The sequence below is a fragment of the Ilyonectria robusta genome (genome assembly GCF_021365365.1).
Source record: "Ilyonectria robusta strain PMI_751 chromosome Unknown BGZ61scaffold_6, whole genome shotgun sequence".
Taxonomy (NCBI): Eukaryota; Fungi; Ascomycota; class Sordariomycetes; order Hypocreales; family Nectriaceae; genus Ilyonectria; species Ilyonectria robusta.
In genome coordinates this window covers 1,259,591-1,286,073 of record NW_025764440.1, presented here as the reverse complement: position 1 = coordinate 1,286,073, position 26,483 = coordinate 1,259,591, and the positions used below count along the sequence as shown (strand labels likewise).

The 26,483-nt window shown below is 52.2% G+C and overlaps 9 protein-coding genes across 9 annotated transcripts; 5 read left to right on the top strand and 4 right to left on the bottom strand.

Annotated features, from left to right (window-relative positions):
• Nucleotides 1–391: 391 nt before the first annotated feature.
• BGZ61DRAFT_447909 (uncharacterized protein) lies at nucleotides 392–2,580 on the top strand. The gene has a single exon (XM_046245414.1). The coding sequence runs from the start codon at nucleotides 548–550 to the stop codon at nucleotides 2,339–2,341; it is 1,794 nt and encodes a 597-aa protein (XP_046106898.1). The 5' UTR covers nucleotides 392–547; the 3' UTR covers nucleotides 2,342–2,580.
• Nucleotides 2,581–2,789: 209 nt separating this feature from the next.
• Nucleotides 2,790–4,160, top strand: BGZ61DRAFT_347408 (uncharacterized protein; the record flags this gene model as incomplete). Its single annotated transcript, XM_046239970.1, has 5 exons — nucleotides 2,790–3,201; nucleotides 3,251–3,420; nucleotides 3,476–3,775; nucleotides 3,841–3,996; nucleotides 4,038–4,160. 5 exons carry the CDS (start codon nucleotides 2,790–2,792, stop codon nucleotides 4,158–4,160), a joined length of 1,161 nt encoding a protein of 386 aa, XP_046106897.1.
• A 1,019-nt stretch (nucleotides 4,161–5,179) lies between these two features.
• Nucleotides 5,180–7,627, bottom strand: BGZ61DRAFT_416591 (molecular chaperone bip1; the record flags this gene model as incomplete). The annotated part of the gene is made up of 5 exons (XM_046243390.1): nucleotides 7,294–7,627; nucleotides 7,029–7,213; nucleotides 6,727–6,967; nucleotides 5,425–6,672; nucleotides 5,180–5,368 (listed from the first exon to the last, which is right to left on the bottom strand). Exons 1-5 carry the CDS (start codon nucleotides 7,426–7,428, stop codon nucleotides 5,180–5,182), a joined length of 1,998 nt encoding a protein of 665 aa, XP_046106896.1. The 5' UTR covers nucleotides 7,429–7,627.
• Nucleotides 7,628–8,863: 1,236 nt separating this feature from the next.
• BGZ61DRAFT_198957 (uncharacterized protein) lies at nucleotides 8,864–10,900 on the bottom strand. The gene is made up of 3 exons (XM_046237892.1): nucleotides 10,345–10,900; nucleotides 9,860–10,271; nucleotides 8,864–9,798 (listed from the first exon to the last, which is right to left on the bottom strand). The coding sequence occupies exons 1-3, from the start codon at nucleotides 10,667–10,669 to the stop codon at nucleotides 9,048–9,050; spliced, it is 1,488 nt and encodes a 495-aa protein (XP_046106895.1). The 5' UTR covers nucleotides 10,670–10,900; the 3' UTR covers nucleotides 8,864–9,047.
• A 632-nt stretch (nucleotides 10,901–11,532) lies between these two features.
• Nucleotides 11,533–12,465, top strand: BGZ61DRAFT_347047 (short-chain dehydrogenase/reductase; the record flags this gene model as incomplete). The annotated part of the gene is made up of 1 exon (XM_046239938.1): nucleotides 11,533–12,465. The coding sequence occupies one exon, from the start codon at nucleotides 11,533–11,535 to the stop codon at nucleotides 12,463–12,465; it is 933 nt and encodes a 310-aa protein (XP_046106894.1).
• Nucleotides 12,466–12,782: 317 nt separating this feature from the next.
• BGZ61DRAFT_447903 (uncharacterized protein) lies at nucleotides 12,783–15,783 on the bottom strand. The gene is made up of 3 exons (XM_046245413.1): nucleotides 14,363–15,783; nucleotides 14,114–14,311; nucleotides 12,783–14,064 (listed from the first exon to the last, which is right to left on the bottom strand). Exons 1-3 carry the CDS (start codon nucleotides 15,465–15,467, stop codon nucleotides 12,857–12,859), a joined length of 2,511 nt encoding a protein of 836 aa, XP_046106893.1. The 5' UTR covers nucleotides 15,468–15,783; the 3' UTR covers nucleotides 12,783–12,856.
• A 309-nt stretch (nucleotides 15,784–16,092) lies between these two features.
• On the top strand, nucleotides 16,093–18,277 carry BGZ61DRAFT_447900 (chaperonin Cpn60/TCP-1 family). The gene is made up of 5 exons (XM_046245412.1): nucleotides 16,093–16,278; nucleotides 16,331–16,348; nucleotides 16,411–16,459; nucleotides 16,510–17,626; nucleotides 17,677–18,277. The coding sequence occupies exons 1-5, from the start codon at nucleotides 16,269–16,271 to the stop codon at nucleotides 18,136–18,138; spliced, it is 1,656 nt and encodes a 551-aa protein (XP_046106892.1). The 5' UTR covers nucleotides 16,093–16,268; the 3' UTR covers nucleotides 18,139–18,277.
• A 301-nt stretch (nucleotides 18,278–18,578) lies between these two features.
• Nucleotides 18,579–20,337, top strand: BGZ61DRAFT_198888 (uncharacterized protein). The gene is made up of 5 exons (XM_046237891.1): nucleotides 18,579–19,041; nucleotides 19,092–19,341; nucleotides 19,395–19,652; nucleotides 19,702–20,113; nucleotides 20,170–20,337. The coding sequence occupies exons 1-4, from the start codon at nucleotides 18,655–18,657 to the stop codon at nucleotides 20,109–20,111; spliced, it is 1,305 nt and encodes a 434-aa protein (XP_046106891.1). The 5' UTR covers nucleotides 18,579–18,654; the 3' UTR covers nucleotides 20,112–20,113; nucleotides 20,170–20,337.
• Nucleotides 20,338–20,583: 246 nt separating this feature from the next.
• BGZ61DRAFT_475957 (RTA1 like protein-domain-containing protein) lies at nucleotides 20,584–21,536 on the bottom strand (the record flags this gene model as incomplete). Its single annotated transcript, XM_046248752.1, has 3 exons — nucleotides 20,584–20,808; nucleotides 20,855–21,271; nucleotides 21,324–21,536. The coding sequence occupies 3 exons, from the start codon at nucleotides 21,534–21,536 to the stop codon at nucleotides 20,584–20,586; spliced, it is 855 nt and encodes a 284-aa protein (XP_046106890.1).
• Nucleotides 21,537–26,483: the final 4,947 nt, after the last annotated feature.

Sequence of the window (26,483 nt, the reverse complement as noted above, 5' to 3'; positions counted from 1 at the left end):
GTAGAGCTAAGGAATGCACCTTGATTGACATGTCTTCAAACTATGCTATGCAAGTGTTCCTAAAATAACCGCTTAATGGACGAGGAGTATGGGTTTCCAACATCGTGGGCGTTTCTGTGAAAAAGGGTTCTGTTTTGGTTCGTTCATCGCAACGGCTTGCCGTTGACGAATTACCGACAGCCTTGCGGGCGAAATCGATTCCCAAATGGGATGTGCGCAGTGAGGAGAACAACAAGGCTTGGGCGTTTTGGATGGATGTCGCTGATTGGAGTCAATAACACAAAACGTGGCTGGGCTCAGAAGCAACTCACTTTCACTTAGGATTAGGATCACGATTCTGCCGCCGCCCTTAGCGGAACGGGTGTCATTCACATACATAAATATCACCTCACCTCACTTCACTTCACTTGCACTCTACAAATTCTCTTCTTCCACAATTCCACTCCAAAGAAACGAGAAGCCAGCAATTCTCTCAAGACTTTCCAAATCTCTCCTTACTATCACTTCTACCCGTTCTTCGCTACAATCCCCCGCAACATCAGCAACAATGGTGCCTCCCCCAGGTGCCGATTTCCTGGCCTCTCTCTGCGGCCTTTTCGCCGAGGCGGCCGCCAAGAAGAAAGACACCAAGGCCGATGAGTTCGCCTGCTTCCGAGGGCCTCTCGTCAAGTTTCTCATTGACTGTGGCACTATGCGAGTTGCCCGAGCCCGCGCCAACTGCATCCTCAAGTTTACCGACGACAAGAGACCCATGACCGACCTCCAGCTGCCTCCCTGCACGATGAAGATTGATGACGAGACCCGGGCTCAGCTAGACACGGCGTCTTCCGGCAACGAGTTCATCGAAATCCTTCAAGCCGAGATTGAGAAGCAGGTGCCCCAGCGTAGCCGCAAGCCTCGCTCCACGAAGGCTCAGATGGAGGCAAGGAAGATGGCCAATGTCACCATGGCGGCCATCAGAAAGGCCAAGGCTGCCGCCATGAAGGCAGCGAAGCAGGCCGCGAAGAAGGCCAAGATCGAGGCCAAGATTGCCGCCATGAAAGCACCCAACAAGACTGAGTCCGACAAGACCGAGTCCGCCAAGACCGAGTTCACCAAGATCGAGTCCGACAAGATCGAGCCCAAGAACATTGAGTCCATGAAGATTGAGTCCACTGTCGAGTCCAACGAGGCTGAGCTCCACACTGAGATCAAGAGCACCGAGCCCAAAATCGTCGAGCCCAAGACAGAGTCCAAGCAACCCACCACCCCTGTCCGCCGCCGGATCATTCTTCGGGTCAACAAGAGTTCGTCTGCGACTGTCCAGCCGACAGAATCTTCTTCTACCACTCCCACCACTGATGGCCTCAAGGCCGCTATCAACTCTGTCGAGGACATCACCCAATCGAGCCCGACCAGCATGACTTCTTTGTGTTCTTCTCCGGGAGATGATCAGAAGTCTGAGGTGTCTGTCGAGACAGAGGCGTCAAGTGTTGAAGACGAAAATGATGCCATCTCCGTTCAGAAAAAGGAGTCGGCCGAGCAGGATGCGAGTGTGAGCGACGTACTGATGCAGGACGTTGCTGTTATCAAACAAGAGTATCCTCTGAGCGAGATGAACCTTGCCCAAGTCCCCAGCGCCGATACATTCGTGCCAAAGAAATCCATTGACCCTGCTGATGAGGGCGGCTACGGCGATTCCTCTTCGGATTCTTCTTCGGATTCTTCCTCGGATTCCTCTTCCGACGAGGACGAGCCTGTGGTCCCACAAGACATCATGATGAAGGATGTTACCGCCAACAAAATCTCGGAGCCAGAGCAGCCGGACTTGGTTGCGAAGATCATCGACTTGATGGCCAATGAGGGTGCTTCTGAGTGGGAGGCTTACAAGAAATCGGCGATGAACCTGGCCTTCCCCAGTTCTGGTGTTGCCCTCCCCGTCACCGACCGCATCTCGCAGACACTAAAGTTCTTCATCGACAACTCCGTCATCACCGATCTCGAGATGTGGGCCCATTACAAAAAGAGGTTGCTTGAACACGCCGCCACATGTGCCTTTGATCAACAACACATTGACGATCGCCGGATGACCTTCGTCAGAATCTGCTACCACTCCGAGGAAGCAATCACTCACAGTAGCAAATGGGGCCGTGGTATCAACTGGGAGAGACGTCGCGTTGCAGTGCGTATCTGCGCCATCCTTTCTGAGGTGACGGCGGCCGTGGACGAGGATTTGACCAACAACGGCATCGCGGACTGGGTTGCGAATGTTCTGGACGAGCTTGCGTTTATGGAGCTGATGCAGGGCCCCCAGGAGAGCATGTATGAGATGGGAGAGGACGACATGGACTGGGACGAGTGAAGATGCAAAGGTTCAGACGGATGAAGCTGGCAGTTGACTGTTGATTGATGCGCGCGAGTGATGATTGATGAAACATGATGATGACGATGACTTTGGGAACTGGACATGGCGGATGCTACAATGGATAAGGGACATGACACTTGCTATCATAGAGTACTGAACGGAACGGAGACAGAAAATGGAATATCGCTCTTACTTCACCTCATAATGTGTCTTCGTGCTTCATCTTGTGGTTTGTGATTTGTGGTTTCTGAATGCTGAACTGGTGAGAGAGGAGATAGTGGCCACGGTCCCCACGTGACAGCGCGTGCTAATCTGTCTTCGCATTACGCGCGACGCGAGGGGAAGGATATGACGACACCGTTCTCAACCCAACAGCGCGATTGCATGGGAGCGACTTTGATCATTTTGTATCATCTGATTTCAATTGATTTTTCGCCTGATAACCATGCCTCCTCGCAAGCGCACCGCCGACGAGTCAGTCGCCGCTCCCCGCCGGAGTTCACGGCGCACATCTACCAAGAGCCAGTACTTTGACGACAGCGACGAGGTCAATAGCAACGAGGTCGAAGAAGTCGAGGAGGAAGACCTGCAGCCGAAGAGGAAGCGCGGAAGACCCTCGAAAAAGCAAACCCCGAAGAAGGAAGAGTCCGAAGAGCCGTATCAGGACGAGGAGGAGCAGCAGGAAGATGACGATGAGGATTCGGACGATTCGGATGCGCCGCCAAAGGTGACGTTCATTCCATTGCCGAAACTCCTCGATAATGGCGGTATTGAGTATGAGGATGCGAAGCTGCACCCGAATACAGTCCTTTTCTTGAAGGAACTCAAGTCGAACAATCGCAGGCCATGGCTAAAGTGTACGTTCTTGACATGCGGAAAACCGAACAGATGCTAATGGCAACGTAGCGCATGATGCGGAGTACCGGCGCGCTCTAAAAGACTGGGAGTCTTTCGTGATGCGAACGACCGAGACTGTTATCGACGTCGATGAGACAATACCCGAGCTGCCCGCCAAGGACGTCATCTTTCGCATCTACAGAGACACCCGATTTAGCAAAGATCCTACACCCTACAAGGTTCGATCCTACGGTCCCGTTCGAATACCTCATGCTGACGCCTTCGTTACAACAGCCTCATTTCTCTGCCGCCTGGTCCCGCACCGGTCGCAAAGGCCCTTACGCCTGCTACTACGTTCACTGCGAGCCGGGGAAGGCCTTCATCGGCGGTGGCATATGGGGCCCGGCCGGTGATCAACTTCTCACACTCCGTCGCAGCATCGATCGACGGCCAAGAGCCTGGCACCGAGCACTTAACGACCCGGATTTCAAGCGTATGTTCCTCCCTAAACTGAAACCGGACGCCAAAGAGAAGGCCGCAATGCGTGCGTTCGCGGCGGAGAACAAGCAGGGTGCACTGTTGATGGCCCCATCGGTATGTAATCATACAAACTACATGAGTAATGTAGAGGTGGGCATGCTAAGGGGATTAAATAATAGGGCTACCGGCGTGACCACCCTAACATTGAACTCCTGCGCTTGAAGTGCTTTACAGTGGGAAAGAAGATCAACGACGACATTTTTACCAGCGAAGATGCACAGGAGAAGCTCGCCGAGATTCTCCGGCCGCTGATGGGGTTTGTAAGTGGTATCCCTGTTTCAGCATAATTGTGTTCGGAGCGCTTACGAGTGGAAAGGTTTCGTTTTTGAATAGCATCGTGATGCCAGATCCGAATGAGGACGAGGGTGGCGAAGACGATGATGATGACGAAGAAGAGGAGGAGGCAGAGGAAGAAGCTGATGATAGCAACCCCGAGTGATCTATAGGTAGCTAAGGCGGGACGTGTTTCTTGTATTTGTGGCGTTATATTTGGAAACATGGGGCTGCAGACCAGTAAGAATGAAGCTTGGATCTCTCAAATGTCACAAATGATGTGGTTCGCATTGGAGGTTGAAGGATGTCAGCTTTTCAGGAGTGTATAGTCCTGCGCAGCGCTGGAATGAAGCTTCCTTGGAGTTTTCTAGAGGCCGGCATACTTGTCCAGACTTAGAGGAATATTCTAAAACACAATGCACTGTTATTTGTATGCAGAAGGACCGTATACCGGCTTCCACGCCCCTTATCGTCGGTAAATGCGATTGTCTCTTGCTTGCCAGTGCCCTTGTCGTGGGCAAAGACAGTCAAGATACATTTGCGTCAAGCGCGAACATGGGGAACATTACGGAAATCGGGGGTTACCGGTATGCTTAAACTTTCCCAGGTTTATATTGCTCGTCTATTTGGCATCTAATAAGAGCACTTGCATTGAATACTGTGAAGGCATGCCAATCTAGGGTGCATTCCTCAGCTTAACTACGGTCCACCCTTGTAGGTTCATCACTCTCGCCGATTAACTCAACAGCAGATTCACAAGAAATACAACATATCGGTACCGTGAGTATATAGCTAGATCACGAGCTGATCTACTTATGATATACTTATACTCTTGTTAAATGTCTTTTTTAGAGCTTCTAAAGGGTTGATTTATTGCTGTTTTCCAAAAACAGACTCACGCCATATTTGGGTCTCGCGCTGATAAATTTCAGGAGGTAGACTGTAAGTAAGGACGGGGGAACAAACATAGTAAGCAAGCATGCACAACACTTATACGTCTGGCTTAAAGAATCCAGCTTTGATTGCTGAATGAAGTTCAAGTCTCAAATTTATGCGCTCTTCTACTTTACATGACCAATGTAGCAGACACAATACAGGGCGCATCCCGATTCATCACCAGCCAAACACCCGAAAACGTGGAGCAATTATGTTTCTTTTCCCTTTTACAAACCGACGTCTATGCATTTAAAGCTCATCGTGGAAATCCTCAGCCTGATCCTCGCCACCAGAGCCACCAGCACCCTGGTACATCTTGGAGGTGATGGGGTAGGCGACGTTGGACAGCTTCTCCTTCTGCTCCTCGAGGTCCTCGGTGGTGGCGTCAGCGCCGTTCTCCTCGAGCCACTCGGTAGCCTCCTTGACGGCATCGAGAATCTAAAGTGCATGTTAGTGACTGGAACTTCAAGTACATCAATAGGGGCTGAACTCACAGTCTCCTTATCCTCCTCGTCAATCTTGCCACCAAGGCCCTCCTCATCATTGACCTGGTTCTTGAGGCTGAAGGCATAGTTCTCAAGGCCGTTTCGGGCCTCGATACGCTCACGGGTAGCCTTGTCCTCCTCGGCGTACTTCTCAGCCTCGGCGACCATACGGTCAATCTCCTCCTGAGTAAGACGGCCCTTGTCGTTGGTGATGGTGATAGTCTCCTGCTTGTCAGTGCCCTTGTCATGGGCGCTGACCTTGAGCAAGCCATTGGCATCAAGTTCGAAGGAGACCTCGACCTGGGGAACACCACGGGGAGCGGGGGGGATGCCAGTAAGCTCGAACTTTCCGAGGAGGTTGTTGTCCTTGGTGAGAGATCGCTCACCCTCGTAGACCTGAATCAGGACAACGGGCTGGTTATCGGCAGCGGTAGAGAAGATCTGGCTCTTGCGAGTAGGGATAGGGGTGTTGCGGCCGATGAGCTTGGTCATGACACCACCGGTGGTCTCGATACCGAGAGTCAGGGGGTTGACATCCATGAGGACGAGCTCCTCAGTACCCTCCTCGCCGGAAAGAACACCAGCCTGGACGGCAGCACCGAAAGCAACAGCCTCATCAGGGTTGATACCCTTGGAGGCCTTCTTGCCGTTGAAGTACTCCTCAATGAGGGACTGAACCTTGGGGATACGGGTAGAACCACCGACGAGGACAATGTCGTCGATCTCGACCTTCTTGACATTGGCATCCTTGAGAACCTGCTCAACGGGCTTGATGGTCTTCTTGAAAAGATCCATGTTGAGCTCCTCAAACTTGGCGCGGGTAAGAGTCTCGGAGAAGTCGTTGCCCTCGAAGAAAGCCTCGATCTCAATGCGGGTGCTCATCTGAGAAGACAGGGTACGCTTGGCCTTCTCGGCCTCACGCTTCAACTTGCCCATGGCCTTGAGGTCCTTGGTGATGTCGACGTTGTTCTTCTTGTTGTAGGTCTTGGCGAAGTGGTTGATGACACGCTGGTCGAAATCCTCACCACCCAAGTGGGTGTCACCGGCGGTAGCCAGGACCTCGAAGACACCCTGGTCAATGGACAGGAGAGAGACATCGAAAGTACCACCACCGAGATCGTAGACAATGATCTGTCGCTCACCGTCGGTCTTGTCCAGGCCGTACGCGATGGCGGCGGCGGTGGGCTCGTTGACAACTCGGAGGACGTTGAGACCGGCAATGACACCGGCGTCCTTGGTGGCCTGTCGCTGGTTGTCCTGTGGCCAAGTTAGCGATATGCGCGCAGATCAATTACTGGGAAGTAAACTTACGTTGAAGTAGGCGGGGACAGTAACGACGGCGTGGGTGACCTTCTTGCCGAGGTAGGACTCGGCGACCTCCTTCATCTTGCCAAGGATCATGGCAGAGACTTCTTCGGGAGTGAACTGCTTGGCAGCACCGTCGACCTGGACCTGGACGACAGGCTTGCCATCGCGAGAGACGACCTTGTAGGGGAAGTGCTTCATATCGGACTGGACATCCTTATCCGAGAACTTGCGACCGATGAGACGCCTATAGAGAGGGTTAGCGACTGTGTCTTCATGCAATTGGGGCGTTGTCTGGAGTTGCCTACTTGACGTCGAAGACAGTGTTGGTGGGGTTAGAGGCGGCCTGGTTCTTGGCGGAGTCACCAACGAGGCGCTCGTCCTCGGTGAAGGCGACGTAAGAGGGAGTGATTCGGTTACCCTGATCGTTGACGAGAATCTCGACCTTGCCCTTCTGCATCACACCGACACAGCTGTAGGTGGTTCCCAAATCCTGTAGGTCAATGGTTAGCATGGTCGACTCCAGAAGGAAGCTCAGAGCGCAAGCCAGAGCGCACGGCGCGGGGCACGTACAATACCAATGACGGTGCCGTAGTTGTCGACATCATCTGCGCTGACAGTCTGGACAAAGGCGGCAGGAGAGAAGATCAGGGCGATCCAACAAAGGAGTCCCAGGCCCAGGGCCATTGAGCTCCTTGAACGAGCCATGGCGGGAGAGTTGTGGTTATTGCTTCAAGTCAAGCAATGCGGCAGAAAATAAAGGGAAAAGTGGTAATGTGCTCCAACGCAGTGAGGTTCTGTATCCTCAAACTGGCGTATTCAATTCGGGTGGGAGGGGTATCGTGTGTGGTTGAAAAAGTCGGATTTGGAGGGCAGGAAGGAAGTCCGGAGCTTAAGAAGACCGTCTCCAAAAAAGTTGAGGTGTCCAGATTGCACAAGAGGCCAGATTTCACATCACCCGCCACACCCCTTGGCTGTGCCCCACGTGACAGGGGTCTATCCAGTGGGGTGCGCGGGTCTGCACTGTGCGGCAGCCTTACCGCAAGTGCCTGTGTCAGCCGGCGCACCAGTACCGCTGCCGATTTACTGCTGTAGTACGTCATCCCCAAAGGTGCTCACAGTGCGAGGATAGAGTTTTTGCACACCGATACATCGGGTAGCTTGGGCACCCTGGCAGCTCGAAGCCCCAAGCGCTCTAACAGCCAGCGCCTCAGCGCCTGCCGCCGCATCGCATTCCGAGGAGCCACCTGTCGCCCACTGCTTTTGCCGCTCTGCGCCACCAACAGTCTGACTTTGCTGAGTGGGATACCTTGAGATTCTGACTCGAAGCTACGTCCATCAAGGGAAATCAATTCTATAGCATTCTATCGGCGGCAAATAGTGACTCACGCTGCCGCCGCCCGGCCGGCTGTGACAAACAAACCTTGAATAGTCCGACAAGGTGGCTGATCCATTCCGGAGGCCAAATGGGTCATCGGCAGCCGTGTAAAGTGGCCTCTTCACAACTCTTCCAAAACACCTCCAATTTCGAGAATATTCCTAATAGGGCAGTGGGGCTCTCGGAGCCACGCTACCGATCCTTTTTGCCTTTCTAACACGAGAGAGGACCTGCTACCTGTCCTTAATACCGGCCGAGTTCAAACCCACCCATGAAATCCTTCGACGGAGCCAACTGACGAAACCTTCCACAACCGGACCACCAGCACCCTTGTTGCTTGCCGCTGACCAAAGGAAACGTGGCCAACTATGCCGTGTTACCTTGATCCTCTCCCGGCCACTTGCTTTACAAATCACTCAACTTTTAACTGGCCACTGTGTCCGTTGTCTAGGACGAATAGGCCAGCTCACCTTATTGATAACCATAAATTGAAGCAAACTCCTGGTCTCCCAAACGATAGGGACGTACCCTATACCCAGCACCACGTCAAGGAGCGAGACACAATAGCGACTCGAATATAGGTATGAAGAGGGCAAAATACAAGATTTTATTCGATCGGTAAAATGATTGGGCTGAAGTAGGTAGACTGCCCCTGTCACGGCGTTGAGCACATCGCTGTGAATTAATGTACGCGTATAATCTTCTCTAGGCCAAATCAAGAACCAAAGGGATCGCTCTAGTGGTAGACATCTGCACCCTTCCACCCTTGCATTTGCAGTGTCAATACACTTTTCCTGTTGACTTTTGCAAATTTGTCTCACTTTGCTGTGGTCTGACGACTGCTAAAAGTGATCTCACTAAACTGAACTCAAACAGGATGCCGTGACCTACCTCCAGGTATTATTATTCAACTGCACTCTCGCGCCAGTGTCGGTGATCTGTCGTCCCACTAGGTCGCAAGACTTCCTCTCTTATCCGCCTCACTCGATCTAGATTTATTGTTCTTAGCCCTAGGGGTCCCTTGGCCTTCGTTTCTGTTACCCTCACTCTCGATCCATCGCTCGAACAAGCGCTTTCCCAATTGGTTGTAGACTAAGTCAACCCATAGGAAACCTTTCAGAACGATCCTGGTCTCTGCCCAAGTTTGGAGACCAAGCACCGAAACTGTCTGCACCAAGGCCACTTTCAGCCACTCCTGGTCGGAGTTCTCAAAAATAGACAGACTCGAGATAAACAAGACCCAGAGGAGAACACTGGCTTGCTCAGGAGCTGGAGGGAACTCTTGCGCTAGGATGGCATTCTGTAACCCATTGACAAGAAATGTCATCTTGGGCCCGAGGCCTTCAATTTGTATAAGAAGACTTTTCATGAAAGCCATCATGCAAAGTCTCAAAAGCTCCGACATTGATGTCGGATCGAACCGGAGAGCGACCAGACGGGATGGAACAGAGGTGTTGAGTCGAGAGAAGAAGGCTTCTGACATCTTCACTCCAGTTTTCGTCGCTTCGTTTGCGACTCTCGAAAAGACTCGTAGATCAGCCCATATGTTCAAGAGTCGTGGGTCTGGCCGTGGATCGATCATGCTGAGTTCTGGTAAATTGGTCACTGATACTCCATGAGCAATTTGAGGGTTCCAGGATATGTTCTCATTCATGAACCTCAGGCTGCTCCCAGTTGCCAAGGCCAGCCCGAAGTCAATTCTTCACAGTATGGTTAATCAAATATGCCAGCCGATATTGTGGAAGAATATGCCGTACTCACCTTTGAGCCTTGTGTTCGACGATACTTCCCTCACGGAGCGTCTGTAGCCCACCACGCAATTCAATCATCCGACGGAGTCCATTCATATGCTTCTCAACTGTTTCGAGATCGCCGAGGATGGCGGCAGCGGCTGCCAGCGATATAACGACCGTCATTGTGGAAGTCGTCGTCGCTTCATTGTCGTCCTGCAAACTTTGCTGGAGATGGAACAACGTCTTTGCTAAATGGAATTGTGCAGTGGTGCCATAAACCTGTCCGAGTGATAGATCCCAGAAGGCTTGGGAGGTGAATAGGATGGAGTGAAATAGGGCGGGATGTTGGGAGAAATTGGAGAAGCACAACATATCAGTCCTTTGACCTTCAACCAGAGTGACCTCTATGGTGTAGGTGGCTGGCTTGATGATGGTGAAAGCTAGCAAGAATGTTGGATGGAGAAGCTCAAGCAAGGGCTTTGGCAGGCCACTGGTGAATGTCGGGGAGCATACCTTTTCGGATGAGATCCATCATATATGGTCTTAACTCCTCTACATACCCGTAAAGCTGGATCTCGGAGGCAATCATCCGGGGTGACATAAGACTCCATTCGTTTCTTTCATGTTGGCTCTTCTCTGTCTGGAGCCCTTGGATTCTGGCATTTTGTGAATTGTCTTGGGCGACCGATTCAGAATGCTTGACTAGCTCCTTGGTGTGTCTCGACTTGCGCGTATTCTTCCCGCGCATGACATGGCTGCGGATGAACTTGCGCGTCTCCTTATCTGGTTTGTCCAGAGATGTACTAACGATGAAGAGACCAGACGCCTGGTCTGTCATGGGCCCAGGTCAACATCGAGCCTTGCATGGAGTGAATGAAGTGGATCGACGTCCAGAGTGTACTTACTAGCCGCGGAAAACGAGGGCTGAGTCGGCATGGGCATGAGAATCACCCAATAATAGGGCCAGAACAATATGATTTCATGGAAGTTAGTCGCAGCGGATGGTCACAGAGTCATGCTCTCGATGACATGTCCCATGTAGTCTAGATTGTTTGCCAGAAAGAGAACGGCTGCCACGGTATGCTGCCGCTTACGTAGTACATCGGCAGGTCCTAGGCTGCTGCCGCCAAGACCAGATTGAGTTCCCTTTTGGGAATGGTGTGATGGTCAGGATCACCCTGGAGCCGCTTGTGGCTGCTATACTGTGCAAGCTAGAGGCATGTTTGGGAGTTGCCATTGTCCCGCGCCTCACAAAACTTGACCAAACCTGGGAAACAATTCAAATGAGCCGAAAAGAATGACGTGCTTATCGGGCCAAAATCCTCCCGTGCTTGGAAATCTTTGCAAATACTGGGTCGAATACTGCGGCGAGCGTCTCTCTTGAAGGCTATGAACCCTTGCACTGTGATGGTAAACCCATGCTCATTGGCTCTCCGTCGCCGTCTCCCTTGTCCATCGATGGCTCCCAACTACCTCTGGAATACAACCGGGAAAGATATCGTATGGTGGTGCATGGCTGAAAGGAATGGTACCTGTGTAATATTGATCATGTGGCTGGCCTCCTAATTTCTCTATATAAACCTTCTACCCACCCCAGAGCCCTACCCATTCTATCATCTTAGCATACATAACATTTTGCGTTGACAACCCAACCGAGCCCATTATCGAATATTCAACAACTTCCTCCTTTTATACCTCAACATGATCTTTGGCAGCAAATCTGTGTCCTTCGACCCAGAGAAGGACATCCCGTCCCTCATCGGAAAGGTCATCCTGGTTACAGGAGGGAACGCCGGCCTTGGGAAGCAATCAGTCCTCGAGTTTTCTCGGCACAAGCCTAAGCAAATATGGCTCGCCTCACGCAGCCTCGAAAAAGCTAAGGCAGCGGCCGACGAGATCAAGCAACAGGTACCGGATGCACCAATCACGCTTCTGGAACTGGACCTTGGATCCTTCGATTCAGTGAAGAAGGCATCCATGAGGGTTCTATCCGAGTCAGATCGTCTAGACATTCTCATGCTCAACGCTGGCATCATGGCGGTCCCCCCAGGCCTGACTAAAGATGGCTACGAGATCCAGTTCGGAACGAATCACATGGGCCATGCACTCTTGACCAAGCTCTTGCTACCAATTTTGGAAAAGACGGCCAAGAGCAACACAGGGGCGGATGTGCGCATTGTTTCAATGACATCGTATGGGCATACATACGCTCCCAAGGGAGGGTGTCGCTTGGACACGGCTAAGACCACGGCTGACAGCCTGGGAGCTTATGGGCGCTATTACCAGAGCAAGCTAGCGAACGTGCTTTGGATAAGGCAGTTGGCGAAGCTGTATCCTCAGTTCACAGTTGCAGCTATCCATCCAGGCGTGGTGCGTACCCAGCTCATGGATGGTGCGACGGCCACGCCGGCGGTTGTAAGGGTCTTGGTAAAGGTTGGAAACAAGTTTCTCAAGTCTGTCGAGCAAGGTGCCAGAAACCAGCTTTGGGCTTCGGTGTCAAATGATGTCAAGAGTGGGGAGTACTATGAGCCTGTAGGTATTGGGGGTTTGGCGAGCGACGACGGAAAGGATGATGGCTTAGCGAAGAAGTTGTGGGATTGGACCGAAGAGGAGCTGAAAGAGCATTCAGTGTAACTTTTTGTAATTCAATGTTTAGGTTAGAAGAGTACGATACTTCTCATATGTTGACAATGATACGCCTTGAGTTCTTGATCCATGTCTGGGCGGCCACCCTCAGATTAGAGCAAGTCGACGCTAACTGATTCTATTGTTTCGAGATTCTCAGAGAATCACCGCGCATGCTAATGCTTGAGATGTTCGTAGCACCAAGTGAAAACTGAATCTGATTCTACGCAGCCGCATAATACTCCGGTAGCTAGGATGACTGGAGCCTTGCTGAGAACTGATGATGTATCAATAACCTGCATCTTCACGTAGTATATCGTAGAGGCCTTTTGTAAATTTCATTTATGTAGCTTTTCTCTCATGTATTTAATCCAGGTACAATGCCTTCCATATCCTATGCTTACTCTAAAAGGCCAGCCGCGATAGTCTCGCCTCCACTCCGAATAACAACCCTTTGCCCTGACTCCAGAGGAGCCTTGGATGCTAATTTGACAACAACTCGTGCAACATCGCCTGGTTGCACAATTCTAGGCTTCTTCTTGACAATTGAACCACTGGCTTTGTCGAGCGTCGCAGTGATGGACTGAATCTGGCCGGCGGCATGCAGTCGCCCTCGATGAAGGTCCACAGGCATAGGCATCAGATGCGCGAATGCCATGGCTTTAAGGGTAAACGTATCGCTGCAGCTGATGGGTTGCGTCTTGTGGCAGAGCATATCGCCGACTCGTATGTGGATCGGGTCAATGTTGGTCAGGGCGATGCTCACGCTTTGTCCTGCAACTGCCCAGTCCTGCACGTCAGAGTCGACCATGATCGACTTGATGTACGCCTCCTCGCCACTTGGTTGCACCAAAACAAGGTCACCAATCTGGATAGACCCTGAATCAATGCGGCCAGCGATGGTGGTCGTTCCTAGTTGTGACCGGAAGACTTCTGAAATAGCCATTCGGAAAGGCTTCTTCAGAGCCCGCGCAGCCGATGGCTCTGAACTTTCCAGTGCCTCAATCAAAGTCGGGCCAGTGTACCATGATGCCGCCTCGTCCTCTGTTCGCTTAACAAGATTGTCTCCATTGAGACCCGAAATCGGAATGAAGGTCACGTTCTTGCCCTGGAACCCCAGGCCAGACAAAAAGCCTCCGATGTACTCGGAAATCTCATCGAACCGTTCCTGGTTCCAGCGGATCACATCCAGCTTATTTACACCGATGATCAACCTTTGAACACCCAGGCTTCGAAGGAGTAGGATGTGTTCCCGTGTTTGGCCCTTCAGTCCCTTTTCATAGGCCCCAGTGTCTGCATCGATGACGAGGATTGCAAAATCGGCCTGACTGGCTCCGGCAATCATGTTAGGGACAAAGTCTCGATGCCCCGGTGCGTCGAGAATCGTAAAGTTGGTCTTATCGGTTTCGAAGTGGTTGGTGGCGATATCAATGGTAACACCTCGTTCTCGCTCTTCGCTTCTTTGGTCCATAACCCATGCCAGAGCGAATGACTGCTTCCCGGATTTCTCAGCTTGCCTTCGATAACGATCAATCGTGTGTTTCTCCACAAATTTCAATTCCAAGAGTAGGCGGCCCATGAGAGTACTCTTGCCTGCATCAACATGGCCTAACGACATCAGTTTCGATTACGCAAAATATTAGACTCCTTGACTTACCAACAACGACGAAACTGATGCTCCTCTTGTTTGCACTGTTCTCAAACTCTTTAACAACGTCAAGACCCTTGCTCTTGGGTGGCGGCGCATCGCTGATTTCTAATGCTGAAATGTCCTTGGCAGCTTCTCCTTCCGGAGTGGCCTTGTCTTTTTGAGACTTCTTCGCTGCCTTTGGAGCGGCCGCAGTCTTCTTCCCCGCTGGAAAGGAATTAGAATTAGCCCATCATTTCGTCCTTGCAAAACTCGAACCTTTCGCCTGAGCCGCGAGCACAATGTCGTCTGGACTTGGCTCGGCGAAGGCCTGGGCAAAAAAGGAGGACGAAGATGTGTACGGCATCGCGTAAACATCAGGTCTGTGCGATCCAAAGACTCCTGGAGCAGGTCCAAAGAGAGTCTGAGCGAATGCAGATGGAGCAGCTGTTTGGGTCGGGACCACAGATTCATCGGGTTTCGTGAGAGGACTGACAAGCATGTCGGCATGCCCCCGTTCCAAGCCGCCTGGAACGACGCCGGCCTCTTTGGTCTGGTTTGTTGATTGAGGAATAGAGGAATTCGGGGGCGCCAACGGCTGGGTATGGGATTGCAGAGTAGACTGATCCGTGGTCTTTTGTCGTTTTGCCAGGTCGGACATGGGTGGCTTTCGGTTTTCCTTTTGTGTTGAATCATCGATGGATAGTTTTGCGATGCCCTTTTCTGTCTGCAGTGCTTTATCCTGCTCCTTCTTCTCGTCGTTCTTCTTTTTCCTTGCCGCTGCGAGGGCCTGAAGCTTAGACATCTTTGGTGCGCCTTCGCCACCGCCGAGTAAGCCTCCCCGAGGGCGGACAGGCTCGATGAATACCGCCAGGCGGTCTTGCGGCACGTTCAACCACGGCATGTCGTCAAAGAACCCGGAATGAGAGACTTTAGGACTTTGAATAACCGGAAAGTGTGAGGTGGGTGGCAGAGGTCCAATGTCGTAACCCAAGCTGTCTCCATATGCCCGACGACCGTGGCCTGCTCCATTTCCTTGCACAAAAAGGCGTTGCGAAGCAGAAAGAAATACTGCGCTAGACGTACCTTCTGGAGCCTTCTTTGTAACTGGCTTTGGTGGTGGCGGGGCGATGTACGTTTTCATGAGGTAGGTAACGGACTTGTCGAGATCGTAGTAATAGTGCCATAGTGCCTCCTGGATCTGCTCTGTCGTGACTTTGTTGGCCTCGGACCCAAGAGCTCTTAGAACCTCAGTGGTGCCCTGGGTCATGGCGGCTCTGTCCTCAGGGCTCAGCTCATCCTCCTCCTCGCCATAGTCTTCTCCGTCAAATTCGGACACGATATCATCGGGGTTGAACGTATGGACAATTCGATGGCGCGACATGGTTGAGTATATTGTTCGTAATCGGGGGCAAGGGATTGGGCGTGGAACCAGAAAGGAATGGAGCGCCTCGCGGGCTTAGATGTGGATGGGGGAGTGGTGGTGTCAAGCTTGAGCAAAAGAAACGAAGCCTGGATGGGTATCTTTATGTAGGAAAAGAGTCGTAAATCGTGGCGAGGTTTCCCGAAATAGAGAAAGCCAACTTGGGACTTGCGGCGGACGTAGGCGGTTTTCGGCACCGTTGTGTCGCCGGTTTGGGTTCGGAGCACAGAAAGAAGCGAAACGAAACGTGAAGAGGGGCCTTCAAGGTCGACGTCTGAGGTCCAAGATCAAGGGCAGTCATGGGCTCATGGCGGGGCAACAGCGGGCATTTGGGCAGCTGTGGCGGGGTTGAATGATGCAGTCACGCCGGGAGGGGCCTGGTAGAGTAGGTGAAAAGTTCACGCCACAGTTGAGATTTATTAGAGACTAAGCTTAATATGGATAGAATCCTGGAGGCAGCGCCGTTGAAGAAGCCCCAATTCGGCTTAAGGTGTGTGCGTAAATTCCCCCTCCACGTGAACGCTTGGGGCACTCCACGACCAGGCAGCCCCTGACTGCCGGACTTTTCCTTTCACCGCCGCCCGAAGTTGATGCGGTGGGTGGTGCAAGGCAACCCCAAATCCTCAAAAAATTCGGGCTTGATCAAGAGAAGCTTGGAAGCTACAGTCTGCCACCGTACTTCGTGGGATCTTGTTTATTTTTGCCGTAATCGCCCCGTTTCTAGCGAGTACAGCTCCCCGCGGTGGACGACCGACTGCCAACATGGCGATGAGTGAGTCTCGCACAAATATATTGTGGAGGGGTTGAAGCTAACGAGGGGACAGATCTGGATGTGTCGAATGGTACTGCCCGCCCGACGAGACGACCACCCCGAAGTTCCCTGGCTAACCATGCTCACAAATAGCGGCGGTGATGAAGGATGAGCAAGGCCGACCCTTCATCGTCGTGAGAGAGTGCGTTCATGTTCCCTCCCCGCCGAGCTCCCCCTCCTAACCGTTCCCAGTCAGGGGAGGAAGAAGCGCCAGTTTGGCAACGAAGCCGTCAAGTCCCATATCCTCGCCGCCCGTACCGTCGCGAACATCGTCAAGACTTCCCTCGGCCCCCGAGGCCTCGACAAGATCCTCATCTCCCCCGACGGAGACATCACCGTGACGAACGATGGCGCTACCATTCTGCAGCAGATGGAGATTACAAACCATGTGGCCAAGCTATTAGTTGAGCTGTCTAAATCGCAGGATGATGAGATCGGTGACGGTACGACCGGTGTCGTCGTCCTCGCTGGTGCTCTGCTAGAGCAGGCCGCCGACCTGATCGACAAGGGTATCCACCCTATTCGCATTGCCGACGGCTACGACCAGGCCTGCGATATCGCTGTGGCAGAGCTTGAGAAGATCTCCGATGTCATCGAGTTCTCCAAGGAGGAGACTTCTAACCTTGTCAAGGTTGCCCGAACAAGTCTGGGAAGCAAGATCGTTTCCAAGGCTCACGACCAGTTCGCCAACATTGCCGTCGATGCCGTTCTCTCCGTTGCCGACCTCGAGCGAAAAGACGTCGATTTCGAGCTGATCAAGGTGGACGGCAAGGTTGGAGGTGCTCTCGAGGATACCCTTCTCGTCAAGGGTGTCATTGTCGACAAGGACTTCTCTCACCCCCAGATGCCTTCCGAGGTGCGCGACGCCAAGATTGCCATTTTGACCTGCGCGTTCGAGCCCCCGAAGCCCAAGACCAAGCACAAGCTTGACATCACCAGCGTTGAGGAGTTCAAGAAATTGCAAAACTACGAGAAGGAGAAGTTCATTGAGATGATCCAGCAAATCAAGGACACCGGCGCCAACCTGGCCATTTGCCAGTGGGGCTTCGACGATGAGGCCAACCACTTGCTGCTCCAGAACCAGCTCCCCGCCGTCCGGTGGGTTGGTGGCCCCGAGATCGAGCTTATTGCCATCGCTACCAACGGCCGAATCGTGCCTCGATTCGAGGATCTCAGTGCTGAGAAGCTTGGCCGAGCTGGCATAGTGCGAGAGATGTCGTTTGGTACTACGAGAGAGAAGATGCTGGTTATCGAGGAGTGTGCGAATACCCGAGCTGTGACTGTCTTTGTCCGTGGCAGCAACAAGATGGTAAAACAAATACTGACCCCAGTGGCCAAGAACCAGCTAATGATGATTAGATTATCGATGAGGCGAAGCGATCTCTGCACGATGCTCTCTGCGTGGTGCGAAACCTGGTGCGCGACAACCGAGTTGTTTATGGCGGTGGTGCTGCCGAGATTGCCTGTTCACTGGCAGTCGAGGACGCCGCTGTCAAGACTCCTGGTCTGGAGCAGTACGCCATGCGAGCTTTCGCCGAGGCTCTCGACACTGTCCCCATGACCCTGGCTGAGAACAGCGGTCTCAACCCCATTGCAACCCTGGCTGAAGTCAAGAGTCAGCAGGTGAAGGCTGGCAAGGAGATCCGAGGACGACTTGGTGTCGACTGTATGGGACAGGGCAGCAATGACATGAAGGAAGCTTTCGTCATTGACCCCTTGATTGGCAAGAAGCAGCAGCTGCAGCTGGCCACACAATTATGCCGTATGGTCTTGAAGGTCAACAATGTCATTGTGGCTGGAGCCGATGAGAACGAATGGTAAGCCAAGTGGGAAGCTGCCGGGGTTAGATCAAAAGCATGTATGATGAATAGAACCTGCTTCTTATCCTGTCAAATGAGGTCATGTATAGCCTATGTTGTGTTCCAATTTGCGTTCCAATGAGTGATCATACTGGTCGGGATGTATGTTTACAGGACGATGGCCCCACAGCTAGGTAAAAGGAAATAGGCCACCTGACCAAACTAATGATGGTATGCCTATGCTTGATGCATTTATTGTACATGTCAAAATTGGGCACGGGCAGCAGAATAGTAGATGCGCGTGGCTGAGACTCTGTCTCGGGTCAACAATTAGGTTGAAGCTGCTGGCGATGAAGAATGGCCTGTGCTGCGGATGAATGATGCGCGTCATCCTTAATGCGGCCTTCAATCAACACTGGAACGGAGTTTCGCCTTATCATCAAAGTCACCTCTTCCACAATCCCACAATTTACGCGTCAGACCCCTCTCAATATTCGTGATATATTACCCTGGAGATCTACCAGTGAGACACCGTCCCATGTCGGATCATTCGGCCTCCGAGTCATCAGCAACTCCAGGCCCACCAGCACCAGGGACGACGAAGCGCCGCCCCATCCCCAGAAAAGGCCACACCAAGTCCCGGGGCGGATGCTCCAGTTGCAAGAGGAGGAAGGTCAAGTGCGATGAGGTCTCGCCAGAATGCGGGCCCTGTCTCCGCCTGGGGCTCGAGTGCGAATACCAGCCGAAGCAGCGTCGTAGTCCTGTCGAACCGTCAACCAGCGTGAGCCGGCCGTTGCGGACAACCCCAGCCATGTTCGATGTCAATGACATGAATTTCTTCCGGCACTTTTTGTTTGAAGCGTACCCGCCTCTTCCCATTGATGGGTTTTCCGTGTGGCAAGATGTCTCTCGGCTCTCTCATGAAGTAAGCCCCTCTCAACGATCATTGAAGCATGACTTACAATAGATGGACAGTATGACTTCTTGCTCCACTCCATGCTGGCCATTGGTGCTTCCCATCTAAGTCTGGCATCACCTTCAAGCTATGAAAAGTTGGCTTTGAAGCATCGGGTCACTGCCATCACATCATTGAATGAACACCTGTCAAAACCCAATCTCTCGACACACGACGCTGAAGCCGCATTCGGCGCCATGCTTAATCTGACCTTCCAGGCAGCTTACATGGCGGACGGCCTGGTTGACTTTCTCACCATGGTTCGAGGCTGTATGGATACCCCGTCGCCATCTCTCTGGCACTGAAACTTACTTGCTCCACAGGTTTCTTAATAGGCATGCATTCGCTTCCGAATATCGAAATATCCAAATTCAAAACCCTTGCGAGATCTTCTTATATCGTCAAGGTCCAAGAACTTGTTCGTTTCAGCACCTCAGATAACCGTCTAAATAGCATCATTGCCGAGGAGTTCTGCAACAGCACCAGGCAGATTAGCCCCATGTGCAAGAGTGTACCGGAGTTGCGATATCTAGCGCATATGCAGAAGATAGCAAGTCTAGCGGTCACGGACCCTTCTCAGAGTATGTCAAATGCTCTTTTTCGTCCTCAAAGAGTGCTAACATCTCCAAGGCGTACATGAACTCTCCTTCTTCTATGAGGGGCTGGTCGAACTCACATCTCAAGACTTTTCTGTCTTTATCGATCCAGAAAATCACGTGTCTCAGCTCGTCATCATGCACATGCTCGTGCTGGACTATGTCATAAGCCGAAAGACGGTGTCTGAGGAAAGCGCCAAATACGATAGAACCGAGGGATCAAATAAAGGATACGACTGCCGGAAAGGCATGTCCGAGATTTGGATCGACCAGATGCTGGAAAGGCTCCCTCTCGAGTACCAAAAATACGCCGAGTGGCCAGTCAATTTTGTTCGGGGTTTAAATTACTCCTTTGAGCAAGACCATGACGTCTGGAGGCCATTCTTGTTAAACAACGGGACAGCCACCATGCCCTCTGAGCGTGGAACCTTATCAACTATTTGAGAGTAAGTTAAGCAACCCATGGGTTTTCCGGGTCTGTATTCTAACTCCAGTCTCCAAGCCACCCTGCCATCACAGGCTTGAACGTTGATAGTCAACGCCGCATTATCGGGCAGAGATCCAACAGTACGGATCCATTGCCCATATGAATTATATCTTGACGTAGACGGAGACACTAAAGATTCCCCAGTTGTTTCTTTACCCTCTTCTAGAGACTATCTTGCGAGATTCCAACGGGACCTGAAACTGCCAGCTTGTCTATCCTCTGGACGTGAAGCCTACGATAGCTACTGTCTTCCCTGAGGTGCGGTACTACATGTATGTCTCTATTGTTTACAGATACTACATGGCTTGGATCTATCGATGATATCGAGTAAAGCTAAGAAGGAAAAAAGTACTCAGCAGCTCCTGTGTGTCCCACTCTGTATAGCTTTTGTCATTTCTCAGTGTGTACCTAATGACCTTAACATATCCTTTAGGTCAATGTGGTCGATCCGCCAGACAACTCGGTCTCATCTGACTGAAGAGCCTTGCGTCGGGCACCGTGCTTTCCCAGGTAACGGCTTGGGTGATAAATGCAAAAGATGCCAATAGCGCCAATCATTGGTACACACTCAAAGACCCAAAAGAGCCATTCGGTGCGGAAGGCATATCCGTTCATCCCCTCGGCAAACTCGCAGACACGATAGATGCATCGGACCTATTCGAATCAGCACTGTCTTACCCGAACCCCTGGAGTAACTCACCATGATCAAGCCACTCGAAATGTACACAGCTCGGACTACAGTCTTCCAGCCCTTGGGAGCGTCTTCGACTTCGAGCTGATTCCCAAGGACATGGAACTTACGGAATAAGCAAAGGAAGACCGCAAATGCGATGAGCTGGAAAACTAATCCTCCGATCAAGACTCGTCGTCCGATCCTTTCTCCGTCCCCTGTCCATTCATCCGTGCTTGCGATTGCTGAACCGGCACCCTGGACTGAAAAGGCGATAACGTCGCAGACTACGAAAATCGGTGTAAGATGTCGCCCAGGTATCTTGAGGATGCGGTGGTTCGACGGTGGCAGGACGGATATGATGAGACGGCTGATGAGGAGGTAGTTCCCTGCCGCGATGAAGATTGGTGCGAGAACGGTGAGGGAGAGAGTTATGATAAAAGGGGTCTATTTGTCGTCAGCCTCTAGAAGGAGGGCAGGGAGAGAGTGGCAACCGTACCAACGCCGACTGGCTTTGGACTGAATATGCTCGAAAAATGTACGCCCCAAGTTCAACGGTTGCACCAATTGGAACCACAACAAAGTACCATGCCCGGTACTTGATGAGTGTTTGGTAAGAGGTTATGATGAAGATAATTCCATAGGCGACGGTTCCGAGGATGGCGAGGGCAAAGGATGGATTGTACATCCAGATCGAGTCTGATTCAGCCATTATTGAAGCCTGGTAAAGGAGACAAGGAGGAGAATAATTTGTGTAAAATGCTGCAGGCCTGAATAGTATTTGGCTACATTTACTACGATAAATCTCCTACTTCTTCTTCCTTGCGAATGCTCTCTTTATACTACCTGGAACGCGAAGCCACGCAATTGTCGGATTGAAAGCGAGCACCTCCCACGTCTGAAGTTATTCACCGCGCATGATTGGCGCTGACCATAGGCCACTGAAGATCTTCGGGGGGACCTGCATCAGCTCTTACATGAAATTCATTCCGTGTCGTCGCGGCTTGGAAGCGACGAATGCGAGGACCAATCAGGGGGCCTAAATACCGGGAAGATTGCCCTTGGCGCCATAGGCTCTGCAGTTTACACTTGCCCCGGCTTACGACATGAGATGCGGCTAAAGTTGAGAAATTAAAGATTGGATCGTGCGTCCTTCGTTTGCCGTATTGGGCGAAAATCAGCATCATCGCTGCGTGGGCGATCATGGTATCTTCGTTTGCCGAATCCGGCGACACTCCCCATGATTGCCGTGCTTGTTGATTACACGCGGGTCGGCGTCATCTTGAGCAAAGTGATAAGAGTTCTAGGTCCAGTTAAAAAGCCGGTTGGCCTCTAACATGTGAAGGCTGGCTTGAAAACTCTGCTAGGGAAGTCAAAGATACGCGATCATGAACACCCGGGTGTCCACAGCTACGGTGGCATCATGAAACAGTACAGGTCAAGGTGAACCAGGCATGAGCTAATCATGCATGCGTGCAACGAATCCTCACGCGATGAAGTTATTCACATGGGCGAGACACTCGCTCACCTTTGGACATTCTGAGTCGAAATTTCTCATTGTGAGGTCAGGAGGCATATGATGGCGCGATAAAGTCGCAACAGGCATCCAGACGCTTGTGATCGTAATCATCCGTTGTCGGCCGGGAACGCTTGTGGCAACTTTAGGGAGGGTAAAAAGGGTGTGCGCTAGGTACAGATGTACTCAGATCCACCTCCAGGGGTATCAGGTTCCCTCATTGGGATGATACCCGGCGGTTAGTTATGGCAATTGAGGCAGCTGATTGGGATCTGGGCCGCGGGGACGGGCTGGGTGTCATGGTGTTGAGAGGTGCATGAAAGCGTGACTGTTCTGGGGTCATGACACCGCAATAGCGGCCAGGCGACAGGCAATACCGCATGAAAACGGTTCACTGACCAAGAAAATGCGCCTGGAAAATGGAAGCGAATGAACATGTTTTTCGATGTAGATTTTGAGAATGACCTGTGTCGGGGAAGAAGGAGATTCCCGCCGCCACCGGGAGGCCAATGCGAGGGTTGATGGGTGGATGGCAAGATGACTGCATCGAGCTTGTGTCTGGCCTCGCGTGAACAGAGTATTTTCGATACACTTTGTTACTTTGCTACTTTACTACCTACTTTGCCCTTTTCCATGTGAAAGAAGCTGACCTCGTCTGACCGGTTTGGCCTCCGTCGCATCTCGCCTTCAGCCAGCGCGCGGCTTGATCAGGCAGCCCCCGTGCGGCGGTGCGGCGGTGCGGCCCTACCCTGCACTGCCACCTCTGCTTGCCAGCGAGGAACGGTCAGGACCCCCCCGGATGGAGGCTGCCAGCTGGTTGAGTGTTGCAGGGAGCAGTTCCTCACCGATGGTTTTGAGTCGCAGCCCGAGACGCGACAGCTGAGGCGCCACTGGGCGAACTTGAGGGGGGAACGGAGGCCACGCGTGGTACTGCGCTGCGTTGGTGCGCATGTGAGTGAGTCAAGCTTGGCCGCCGTCTGCATGTATGTCCCCGTGTTTGTGGATCCCGGCGGGCTGAGATTAATTCATTGAGGATGGGAAGAGGAAACGGTGAGAAAAAATGATTTAATATTTAATGTATTTGATTTATTTAATATATTCTGGATGGACTTTCCGTTGTAATGTTGGATATTCGGCGTCGACTGGAGGTCTGGTAATGGGGGGAGTAGAGGGGCTCGATGCACTACCGACCCCAAGAATACCAGCATAAAATAAACAACCATCACAAACCCCGCCGGCGTATTCAGCAGTGGGAGAACCATTTCTAGCCCCAGGGCAAACCAAACGGGCATTACGGTGGGAGAATAACTAGTAAATAACAATATTAATTAAAATAATAATACCCCCAGGCTATTATTTAATTCCTATTTTATTTTATCTGCTTTTCTTTCTTTATCTCACCGTCCTAGGATCCAGCCACCTCCACCTCCACCTCCACATCGCCACCCCCCGTTTTCCAGCCCAATGTACCTTGGCACCAGGGATTTCCCAGCTTCATCAGCGACAAAGCAAAGAAAACAAGCCTTGGCTCAAGACCCAATGCCCGCTGTTTCGGGGAAGCACCCACCCGAGCCGGGTTCCCGGGCTCACCGCCCGTGAGACGGTCGGGAGATGATGCATAGTGTGGGCGTTTTTCCGAGGCGTGTCGATGAGCGGCAAGGCTTGTCAAGGGCTGGTTCAAGGGCGGCTGGTTATTTTGGGGGCAACTTAGAGGTCATCTGCTCGCTGGGTGATGAGCTGGGTGATGAGCTGGCAAGCCCACCCTCCCACCATCTCGACTTCTGTGCTCCCACCCCGTCCAACCCACCCATCTTCAACTTTGCAGTTCCTCCCTCCATCACGTCAACACCACCTCGCTCACACCTCGCACACCTCGTACACACCTCTCAGTCAGTACCTCTCAGCACAACTCTTTCAACACTCTCATTCAAGCCCTCAACAACACCACCCCTCCGCATTCGTTCCACAGTCCACCATCCCACACCCTCAAACACGGCCCCCTCCCCCGGCTTCCTGTACACGGCCACACCACAAGCCTCCCGCCATTCTGTTGGCCCTGAACTCCCTGGCCCCCATTCAACCTTGACCCTCCACACCTTAATTGAGTAGCCATTGTCGCATCTGCTGGCGCCCTCGCTCGCCTATCACAGATCACGGGACGCGGCCCAGGTCCCTCTAGCCCTGTAATATGCAAGCCGAGTCGATGACGGATGGCACCTGGCATTCGCCAGCCCGCGAGTGACTGATCGATGTTGCAGGGAGCTAAGGAGCAGCCCACCACGGCACTACGGTGGAGCGCGCCATCCCACAGACTGCCGGCTGGTGGCTTGTGGTTGGCCTTGGCGTGGCGGGCTCTTCAAGGCATTCATCCCTCGTCCATCATCTATGCAGGGCTGTTCATCCATTGTCCAGCTCGCCGTGATTGCTTGGTTGGCGTTCAAGGCTTGAAATTGACCTCCATCAGGTTGGGTTGTTTGTATCCCCTCGTTTCTTTTTTTGATGTCTTGTGTGTTGGCTCTCCCCTCTTGGTTGGCTCTATTGAGACTCCATGTCCTTGCATCTTGCTGTCTTCCCGATGTTTGCTTGTCCACCAGACCTCCTGTCCCGTTAGTCCAAGTTGATATCTCACTCGGGTGCCACCACAGCGCCACGGATGGGTCTCGTATTGAGCAGCAAATAAATCACTTCTCCGCCAATACTTCCCTCCCATCACATCCGGCTGCCGCTTTCGGCTCTTCTCTTTCCTCCTCACCATCCCGGTCCCATTTCAGGCTCTCATCCAAATTCAACATGTCATAATCGCCGACCCTGTTGGGAACCGAGCAGCCCTGTTGTCACAGGCTCACAGGTACACTCGGTCGATATTCGGGACCTTGCCTTCCTGTGTCAATGTGAGACGTGCCCTCGGCTGCGACTCGTCAGCCTGGGCATCAGCATGGCTTGGCTAACAGACCCCCTTGCTGAGGTATCGGTGCCATTATCCGCGGTACTTGTGATAGATCTGGAGGCCGCCTCGAGAGCGTGAAACCTCGACAAGGTCACCCGGGGAGCTGGGATTCCTTGTTCGTCGTGAGGTACCACCAGCCGAAATTGGGACTTTTGGGGCTTGATATCTCTTCTCTCGACGATCCGTCAGCCACAGCACGTCGTCCCCCACGGAGCACAACACCCGTGACTCATTATCCGCAGTTTCGTTTCTTATTCCGACAATACAACCGCCCGGTCATCATTGGTTGAACCATGTATCTCCACGATAGCCATCGGTTGTTCCAGACAAGTGGACGCGCACTTTGTGTTCCCTCCACTGCAGCGGCATCACGCATCGAGTCCCTGTTGCGTCCCCGCGTGTCCTTGCCACTCAGGCTCTCGCCTCATGCAAGCCATCATGCAGGACTCCACTGCATGTCACCCTGACCTCCACGCGGTGAGGGGGAATTTATGACTTGAAGAGCTGACTTTGTCGCCTCTTTGTGCGCAGGCTGGACAGGCTGCGCCCTGCTTACCGTGCGCCGAAGCAAACAAAGCACCCCATTGAGTGTGATTGATTTGAGTAAACGTGACCTTGATGTCATTCAAAAAGGAAAGATCTGATCACCGGTTTCAACGTCTCACCGAGGAGTGAACGCAATCTCTGAAGAGGTGCCATCGGTACTAGCCCTCTTGGCAGATGCTCTTTTAGTCATGGATTCATGGTTTGTTTATGGGGAAGAAGCCAAGTAATACGATGTTCTCATTTAGGTATCTTGGGTGTCAATTTTGTGATTCGCTTGCTCAAGGTGAGGCATGCCATTTCTCCGACTTGCGTCTGCGGGCCATCTGCAGTATTCGCCGAAAGCGAGAGCTCGCCGATTGCACCGAGAGACACCAACCGTTATATACGGTCGAGAATTTAATCCTAGGACTCAACGAAAGTATTTTCCCATTTAAGTTGACGTTACTTGTCTGCGGACTAATCCTTAGGCCTACAATGTCGATGAGCTTCGGATACCCAATTCAATTTAAGTTCCTCACCCACGTGAACTCGAATATCATCGCACAGATTACTTCGGTGTGGCTTGTCCTATAGATCACACGCATCTGGGTGTATAGGAGCCATCTTGAGTGTTGAAGTCTACGCTTGGGGGATATGAGGATGCACTCATT